The sequence below is a fragment of the Myotis brandtii genome, unplaced genomic scaffold (assembly GCF_000412655.1).
Source record: "Myotis brandtii unplaced genomic scaffold, ASM41265v1 scaffold206, whole genome shotgun sequence".
Taxonomy (NCBI): Eukaryota; Metazoa; Chordata; class Mammalia; order Chiroptera; family Vespertilionidae; genus Myotis; species Myotis brandtii.
The window spans coordinates 260,835-270,828 of record NW_005357691.1 but is presented as its reverse complement, the minus strand read 5'-3'; the positions used below and the strand labels follow the sequence as shown (position 1 = coordinate 270,828).

The 9,994-nt window shown below is 39.3% G+C and overlaps 1 protein-coding gene across 4 annotated transcripts in view; it reads right to left on the bottom strand.

Moving 5' to 3' along the window:
* Nucleotides 1–2,181: 2,181 nt before the first annotated feature.
* SLC9A6 (solute carrier family 9, subfamily A (NHE6, cation proton antiporter 6), member 6) overlaps nucleotides 2,182–9,994 on the bottom strand; it is a 52,247-nt gene continuing 44,434 nt past the window's right edge. The window contains exons 16-17 of one of the 4 annotated variants that reach the window (XR_001361969.1): nucleotides 4,364–5,467; nucleotides 2,785–3,367 (exon numbers count right to left, since the gene is read on the bottom strand). Coding sequence is in view for 3 of the 4 variants with exons in the window: in XM_005865323.2 (XP_005865385.1) it covers nucleotides 5,195–5,467 (273 nt within the window). In the remaining variant the exon portion in view is untranslated. Of the gene's footprint in view, nucleotides 2,210–2,778; nucleotides 5,468–9,994 lie in introns of those variants that run through there. The other 3 variants (XM_014538929.1, XM_005865323.2, XM_014538928.1) reach the window with 3 other exon arrangements.

The window sequence follows — 9,994 nt, the reverse complement described above, 5'->3', positions numbered from 1 at the left end:
TTTTCCACACTAATATGCAAGTGTTATGAGTGGAGCCCACATGTATTTATTCCTCACTATGTGGATATAGCACAGTACATGGTATGTTAGTCACTCAATAATTATTTGATTGAATGTTGTATGGAAGATCAAGTGTAGGTAGAGGGCTGTCACTGTTCACTCTGCCTAGCATGTTCCTCATCCTCACCCCCTTCATCTGGTTGACCCTTTGCTTACTCTTGAGGGTTCAGCTAAAATATCACTTGGTCAGAAAAATCTTCCCTCTTCTACCACCAGATCTTAGTCCTCCCTCATGGCTTCCTGTAGATTTCCATCATAGCCTTATGATTATTGTATTTGATGTACTGGCTGATTATTTAAGATAGATATTCCCCTACCAGAAGGCAATCAGTCTTTCTTGCATGAATAATTCCTAACAACTGGAGATAGCTGTTGGCATTGCCTGTAGAACAGTGGTTCTCAACCTGTGGGTCACGACCCCTTTGGGGGTCGAACGACCCTTTCACAGGGGTCGCCTAAGACCATCGGAAAACACATATATATTACATGTTGTTTTTGTGATTAATCACTATGCTTTAATTATGTTCAATTTATAACAATGAAAATACATCCTGCATATCAGATATTTACATTACAATTCATAACAGTAGCAAAATTACAGTTATGAAGTAGCAACGAAAATAATTTTATGTTTGGGGGTCACAACCACAACATGGGGAACTGTATTAAAGGGTCGCAGCATTAGGAAGGTTGAGAACCACTGCTGTAGAATATGCTGTGAGAGCAGAGATTATTGTTGTTTGCTGCTGTATCCACTGTGTGTGGCACAAAGTAAGCACTCAACTATTTCTTAATAAATTAACTTTACAGCTAAGAAAGTGGAAAGGCAACTGGCCAATGTTACACAATAAGCAAGTAGCAGAGTCTGGATTTGAACCCAGGTATGTGTAGCTCCAAAGCCTGGGGTTTTTCTATTACACCAAACTATGTGGTCACAGAATCATTATTCAGAACCATAAGCTCTGCCCTAAGACATGGGCACCTTGGTGAAAATGTTGAAAGTTAGAGTGTGAAGGCATGATGCTAGCCAGATTGCCTAGCCCATGGGCTCAGAAACACAGGCATCTGTAATAATAAAAGCATAATATGCTAATTAGACCGGACAAATGACCTTCTGGATGTCATTCCGGATGTCCTTCTGGATGAAGCCACAGTGGCGGGGGCTGAGGCAGAGGTGGTTAGGGGCGATCAGGCAGGCAGGCGAGTGGTTAGGGGTGATCAAGCAGGCAGGCGAGTGGTTAGGGGTGATCAAGCAGGCAGGCGAGTGGTTAGGGGTGATCAGGCAGGCAGGTGAGTGGTTAGGGACAATGTGGTAGGCAGGCAGGCAGGCCAGGTTAGGACCCAGTGGTCCCAGTGGTCCCAGATTTCGAGAGGGATATCCGACTGTGGGATGGGGCCTAAACTGGCAGTCGGACATCCCCTGAGGGGTCCTGAATTGTGAGAGGGTGCAGGCCAGGCTGAGGGACTCCCCACCCCCGTGCATGAATTTCATGCACCGGGCCTCTAGTTTTAGTAATAATATGAGAAACTTCCCAACCAGGGGAACTCTTATCTGCAGTCAATAGTGCAGCAAGCGGAGGAACAGAACTGGGAATTCATGTCCTACCCTGATGACATATAGGTGGTAGGCAGCAGGATAGAAGTCTGCTGTTCCCTTCATCATCCTTCTAGGTATAGCCGAGATGGATTAGCCTGGATCTTGACAATGAAGCCAGTAGAGTAGTGGTTAACAGTAGACTTTGTAGTCAAGATTGGATTTGAGTCCTGGCTTTTTCACTTAATAGCAGTATGATAACTTTTCTGAACCCGTTTCCTAAGCTTTGAAATGAGAATAGAATGTTCCCCCACAGAATGATTAAGATTAAATTAATATAGATATAAAAATATCTCATATACACATTGTTTTATCTAAGAGGGGCTCAAAAAAGGAGAACTATTGTTATCATTTCTAATTTATTTCAAGCCTTATACCTCATACTGCATTATATGTGGGGTACTTCCTATCAAGGACTTTTTGATTAAGTCAAAACATCTATACTTTCACCTCCGTATGCTCATGTATTGAGTCATGTTAACAAGTGTATTGCTCAAATCTAATGTAGGGTTTGATTTGTGAATTAGAAAACAGGGGTTTAGTCAAGAAAAGAGCCTGTGGTGTGTAGGTCCACTAGCTGTGTCTCTCACAGGACCATGAGCAAGGAAGCTGGAATGGATGGCAACAACACAGAAATAGGGTGGTTGGTATCATTACTATGTTAGACAAAATTGCTGCCAGCAAAATTTAAGCTAGCTTCTTATGTAAAAAAAGAAAGACCTAGCTCTAACTTGGAAAAAGAACTATTTGTGTGATCATGCTTTCAGCCAAACTTAGAACTGTCTTTCTACCTAACTGGATACAGAATTTACTCTCCCCATAAAATGGAACTAACATTTTCATTACATTATCCATTACTGAGTTAACAGGCTACCAACCAGTGCAACAGGATTTGACTGCTTTGAGTCATATTTCATAAATGGTTCAATTGTCCCCATAAGTAAATACATCCAGCCTTACACATAAGCACCACAAATTTGCCACCCCATAAGTTATGTTGTTAGGTTTCTGTTTGTTTCTTTTTAAAACATCTTTCTTCCTCCTTTCCCAGTAGGTATATAGGTACAAAAATAAATGAGTCAGCACTCTTTACTTCTCACTAGAATAAACTGTGACGTAAATACGGTGAGTAGTTATTTGCAAGGCTATAATTTTTTTAATGACAGATTTTCCTAAAAGAAACCACTATAACATTTGTCCAAGTACTCCAAAGAAAAACAAAAAATACATAAAGATTAGAAGTCTATTACTATAACATCACCAAACACATTGCCAAACACGGACAACTAGGATAAAATGCCAAGGAACCTTAAAAAATAACTTTAAAAGAGAAGGTTCAAGTCATTTAAACGTGTAGGGTTCACAAAGAACAGAAAAGTCCGAGAGCAGCTCTACTTGTGCGTGATGGCAATTCAGACTGTAGTTCATCTAGGTCCATTCAGGTGTCTAAACCCACAGATATATGAGCAGAGTTTGTTTTTTTCCTTTTTTGCTTGGAGATGTGCACATAGATTAGAAGAGAGGAGAATCTTCCAGATGCTGATGTGAGCACAGCAGACTTGGTTTCCCTTTGATAATGTACAAAGGCTGATTTAGTTGACTCAAGCATTATCAGTTTCTCTAAGGAAAAGTCTTATGCATGCTGAAACAGACAGGTTACCAAAATGTCATGCTAAGTATTTATAATCATTTTCATAAAGTGAGCTTAGTAACCTGAAAGAATAAAAAAGGTAGCTGTTAATTTCTTGTATATCCTTTTACAATGTGAATAACTTCATGAGTAAATGACACTGAAGTTTAAAGCCCCTCAAGCATACATTAACAAGAAAGTATTGATTGCATGAAGAGGCACACATCATATAAAATGCACACTTCACAGGGTTCCTGCATAGCAGGAAAGTCACTATCACATATAACAAATGGCTCTGCCAACAGTTAGAGCTGCCACTCGAGTGTACAACAGTAGAATTCCCTTAAAATCTCAAGGAGTATTTACAACAGCACAGATACCTTTGGGAGAATAAATATATTTTTTTGGAAAGATATTTTTGTTGGAAAATTTGAACATCATGTAAATAAATCAATTTTTGAACTGGATAAAATTTAAGGCAATGCTACTCAGACCTGAGGGGGGAAACCCACAAAGTTTCTCTTTTCCTTCTGAAACATTAACAGGTTAGAATCAACATAAGAAAGTATCCCCCTTCCCAGCATTCAATGAACCTTTAGGTATTTTCGGCATCACAAAATAGCATCCACTTTCATACTCTGAATATGAAATGGGAAATTGTTATGCATTCTTCCTTGAAGATTGTAAAAAACAAAACACATGGCAGCTTAGGTATTTCATATTAAATAATAACATGAAAATAAAGACAACTACACCAGTACACACAGAGGAATCACCACCCTTACAATAAGCTCTCCAGAGCACTGAATTTCTCTTATGACCAACTTTGGTGTAGTGTGCAAAGATCATGGATTCATAAATTAACTTTTAACATTAACTACAGACTAACAAGTGACAGTTAGACACAGTTAAGTTAAAAAATTTTACATTTTGCTCCTGTTTGTCTGCTAAAGAGCAGCAATTTAAATCGATATAAAAACTTGTGACCACAAAGCTTGTTATACAGATCAAGTACGGAAATCAGAAAGTAAGCAGCAATTGAGTTCCTTATTTAAACTTATCTGGTATAGAATATTTACATATTTGGGAAGAGAGACCTGCATGCCACCATTCTCTTTACTCCTCTCCTGCCCTCTGCCCCCTCACAGCCTGCCCAGCTCCTTCAAATTGAAATCAAGTGTCCTGAACTATACATGCCTGTACTTTGGCTAAGCTGGCTGGATGTGTCTTCTACGATCTTGGTCTGGAAGAAAAGAAATAAAGTCTTGGAAGTCATGTGCAGCCTTCTTTTCCCAACAGTAGTGTACTATAGTCAAGGAATCGGTTCTTTCATAGCAAAGCGGGAAAAGGGCCCCACTTCACTCCCCAACCTGAATGGGGCAAGATTAGAATGCCATCAGCCTCTTGTGCCACAACAGGCCACCAGAGAAAAAGGAAAGAAAAGGTCAGGACAAAGGCAGCAACAATCAACACAAGTTTCCTAACAAAGGAGCCTCTCCTCTCTGGGCTTCTCCTGAAATAACATTCCCTCTTTCTTCTTCCCCTCTCCTCCTACAAAACAAAATTAATTCACATCACAAAAACATGGTACTCTTGTTAAGTGTCAGGTAAATATAAGAAAGAGTAACTCTGTCACTTTTTATATTTTAACTGAGACATAAAGCTAACGGAACACACGGCATCACTTAAATTTCTAAAACAGATCCAGTCTACATAGTGCAGCCAATAAAACATAAAAGAAGAGTTTGTTCACAATCTGCCTCGTACATATTTATATTCTTTCAATGCCATATAAATAGCATTTATATAGCTTAAACATTCAGACATGCACTGGGACTTTTTAGGTAGTACGAATTTCTTCACAATCACATGTGCAAATTTTACAAATCACTAAGTGAGTATTAGTAAATTTAGGCTGGACTGTGTCTCGTATTATCTAACAAATTTAATGGGGGTTCAGAATCATCCATAGGAAGAACCAGGCGTGTTCCCCGAATGACCAGTTCATGGTCCCCAAATGCAAGCTCGCGGTCCAAGGCATCTTCAGAACTGTTGCCCATAAATCTCCTTGGGCCACCAGATGTTGCTGATTCAGTGCTCACAGTAGAATCCCCATACGTCAAACTAATATCACCATCATTGAGAATAAGATCGGAATCATCATCTTTCAATTGCTCCTGGTTCTAAAAGCAAATAAAATAAGTTTTAAGAATTATTAAGAAATTCAAGAAACATTTCCAATAGCAGAATTTTCAAGGACTCCCTATTTAAACCCCTCAGGGGTAGCAGCTGCCCTTGGGATAAAGTCTAAAGTCCTTTCCTTGACCTAAAAGACATTGTTGACTTGTGCCATCAGCTTCATCTCCCACTACAGTCAACTTCCCCAACCCCAATAGCCCCATTGTGTTCTGGCTAGACTAAGCTGCTGACAGCTGCTTAAATCTTTCGAGGTTTCGCTTACCTACTGTCTCTTCTGCCCTCCTTCACATGATTATCACCTAGTTATCAATGAGGTCTAGACGTAGAGTCATTTTCTCCCAGAAGTCATTCTTGAATTTCCAAGACTAGCTGAGGTGTACCTCCTATGTTCTCCCCTAGTCCTGTACTTAGCCCTCTCCCTAGAGCAGCGGTTCTCAACCTGTGGGTTGCGACCCCTTTGGGGGTCGAACGACCCTTTCACAGGGGTCGCCTAAGACCATCCTGCATATCAGATATTTACATTACGATTCATAACAGTAGCAACATTACAGTTATGAAGTAACAATGAAAATAATTTTATGGTTGGGTCACAACATGAGGAACTGTATTTAAAGGGCCAGAAGGTTGAGAACCACTGCTCTAGAGTGTCACTCACCCTTGTAACTGCAATGACACTGGTCTATTTTGCACTCTCCCCCCACTAGACTAAGTCCCTTCTATGCTCTAGTCCAGTGGCCGGCAAACTCATTAGTCAACAGAGCCAAATATCAACAGTACAACGACTGAAATTTCTTCTGAGCCAAATTTTTTAAACTTAAACTATATAGGTAGGTACACTGTTATTCACTTAATTAGGGTACTCCTAAGGCTTAGGAAGAGCCACACTCAAGGGGCCAAAAAGCCGCATGTGGCTCGCGAGCCGCAGTTTGCTGACCACGGCTCTAGTCCAATAACCTAACAGTTTGGGGCATACAGAGAGAATTCACTAAACTAATTTCAATTGATTATTGAGTGGACTTATATAAATGAAGCTTTTACTTCTGTATTAACAATGCCTAGAAATACAATATCCCCCAAATATGTTGAATCCTCACTGTATACTTGTCTCCCAGCTTGATAAACTTTGGTTCTAATGTAAACTTTGTGGCCCAAAGAGTATAATTGAATAAAGCTCTACAAAAGGGAAAAAAGTCAAGAATATATAGTGCCATTTTGGTAAAAAAAAAAATAATGTATGTATGCATAGAAAAGTCTAGAAGGGCATTCAACAAAATGATGACAGTTATCTTTGCATGCTAGGGTTGCTAGTAATTTTTATTTTCTTCTTTATGTTTCTGTACTATCACAAATTTTATTATAATGAATACACATTACTTTTAAAAATAAGAAAGTTATTTTTAATGTAAAGAGTAGGAATCATTCTAACCACTCATAATGATCAAGGGGAAAAAATAACAACAACCTATGTGTCTAATACTCCTTAGGGGAATAGAGCTGATAGAAACATGTTACATCCAGTTCTCCAATACTATGTGTGTTTGAAATTTTAAATTTGTGTAAGAGGCCCTCGCTGGTTTGGCTCAGTGGATAGAGTGTTGACCTGCAGACTGAAGGGTCCCGGGTTCAATTCCAGTCAAGGGCACGTACCTCGGTTGCAGGTTACCTGGCCCTGGTCAGGGTGTGTGTAAGAGGCAACCAATCAACGTGTCTCTCTCACATCGATGTTTCTCTCTCCCTCTCCCTTCCACTCTCTCTAAAAATAAAGTAAAAATATCCTCGTGTAAGGATTAACAACAACAACAAAATTGTGTAAGATAGTCAAATAGACTGAGGAGACTACTAGACAAAATAAAATAAATTTAATTTGCTTTGCTTTGCTAGAAATTTGCCTAAATACTCAAGATAAAGATCAAACCCGTAACAACCAACCAACTATAATTCCTTCCTGCCTAAACTAGTTAAAACACTAAGTCTAACTAGTGTCTATCACTTAATTCAGCAATGCTCAGAGCAAAGGTCTGTGACACCTTCAAATGTCAGCAGGAGCTCTTCAGCACATCCTAATGTCTTTCTTTATTAAGTTTGAAGTTTGGGGATGTATCTATCAAATTTAAAAATGCATATATGCTTTTGGACCCAGCAATTTAACCTTTAAAATCTATTCTATATACCGTTATATACTTGAGTAAATTTAGATTCACAAGGATACGCACCATAAACATTGCTTGTAATAACAAAAAAGAAAAGGAAACAACTTAAAGGTCTATCCATAGGAGACTGATTAAATTAATTTTGGTATAGCCATACAATGGAGCACGATGCAGCTACAAATAAAGAGAAGCCAAAGGATCGCATGTACTCATAAAAAGGTAGCCATGACATATCATTAAGCAAAAAATAAAAAAGCAAGTAGCAGGACAATACACTGATTATGATCTTATTTGTGTAAGACAGTAACAGCTATATATATACATATAAGTTTGTGAAGATAAAATATTTCAGGAGGTATCCACAATAAAACCTTAGTAAAGACTTCCTCTAAGGCAAGCATGCCAAACTCGTGGCCTGTAGGCTACATGTGGCCCACAATGAATATTTTTGCGGCCCAGCCAATATAACGGTATGTAAGAAACATTTTAATAAAAATGTTGTAACTTAATTTTTACAATATCCTGTTATACATAATTATTAATAACAAACTACAACGTTCGCTAATGACTGATTACTATAATCATGTTGCATTCATTTCCCTTACGCGCCTTACGGGCAGGCACACCATTTCTCTCCACTAATACTAGCAGTGAATATTTTAGCAGCCGATTGCCACGTTATTAGTCTTGGACTGATTTGTTTGGTGTGCTCAACTGGAAATATTTCACTTTCAGAGAACAAGAAAAATAGGTTTATTTGTGTTACGCTTATTAATTTGTCTAGTTATTCAGTGTCTGGTAAGTTAATGTTCAAGAAAAAAATATTTTTATTAAAATGTTCTATTATTTTAGGTTAACGATTACTCATTTATTTGATCCCTTTGTATTCAGCATGTCTCTATCGAAATAAACCTACGTTTCTATAAAAATTGCAGCTTTTTTTTCTGTGGCCCACATAAACTTAAACCTTGTTTATTTGGCCCATGTTAGCCTTTGAGTTTGACATGCTTGCCCTAAGGGATATAGGTAGGAGGAGGGCAACTTTTATTTCTCACTTTGTACATTCCATACTGTTTGAATATTCTTATAAAAAGGGGAGACTTGGACACACACACAGAGAGAATACCACGTAAAGATGAAGACAGAGATCTGTGTGATATATCTATAAGCCAAGGATGCCAAAGCTTGGCAGCAAACCCCAAGCTAGGAAACTAGGAGAGAGGCAATGGAACAGATTCTCCCTCACAGCCCTCAGAAGGAACCAGGTCTACCAGAACTGTGAGACAATAAATTTCTGTTGTTAAAACATTCAGTTGTACTACTTGTTATAGCAGTACTAGGAAACTAATACCACAATGTTCTATTTTGCTTTATTCCACAGGACACACAGTCCTTCTGAAACTCTTTTGACTTTTGGAGATGGCTGAGTGGGTCTCTGAAATCCAAGAGCTGAGCTTCACTGATTCACCAACAGAGCTGTCTGACCCCTTTGCACAGAACCACAGAGCACAGAGGGAAAGGAGATTGTGAGAGAGGGAACTTTGGGCAATGTGGGAGGGAGAGAAGAGACAACATGGGGTGTTCCGCCATCCCAGCAGCACAATCTGTCAGAAATGTAACTCATGACTAAATGTAACACAAAGCTCTAAGGCACTCCACCCTGATCCAGGTGCCACCCCCACTGAGTGAGTCTAATCATCCCCATCTATTCTCTGTGGGGTCTGCACTAACACACCACAGAGAACTGGGGGGAGTGCATGTCTGCACTGCTCCACCACAGTCTCACCTCTCTACTCAAGATGTTGCATCAGAATAGTCAAAATTGGCGAGTTTTCTTTTTTTTAATATATTTTATTGATTTTTTAGAGAGGAAGGGAGAGAAATAGAGAGAAACATCGATGAGAGAGAAACATCGATCAGCTGCCTCCTGCACACCCCCTACTGGGGATGTGACTGCAACCAAGGTACATGCCCTTGACTGGAATCGAACCCAGGACCCTTCAGTCCGTAGGCTGACGCTCTATCCACTGAGCCAAACCAGTTAGGACTGGTGAGTTTTCTTAACATGGGCACTTTATTTGATGCCACAGATTATTTTGAAGGGTTAGGTTAGAAACAATTCTTTTTTTGGAAAGAACTTTAAAATAAAATGTTCATACTTTAAAGTAAAAGCTGGTTAGCATTTGTCATTTTCTTTCTTTGTTGTACCACTTGCCAACTCAGCAATCATATGTTGGTAGCTAAGAAAAAAAATATGGCATCTGCCTAACGGGCATGGCTCAGTGGTTGAGCATCAACCCATGCACCAAGAGCTCACCAGTTCAATTCCTGATCAGGACACATGCCTGGGTTATGGCTTGA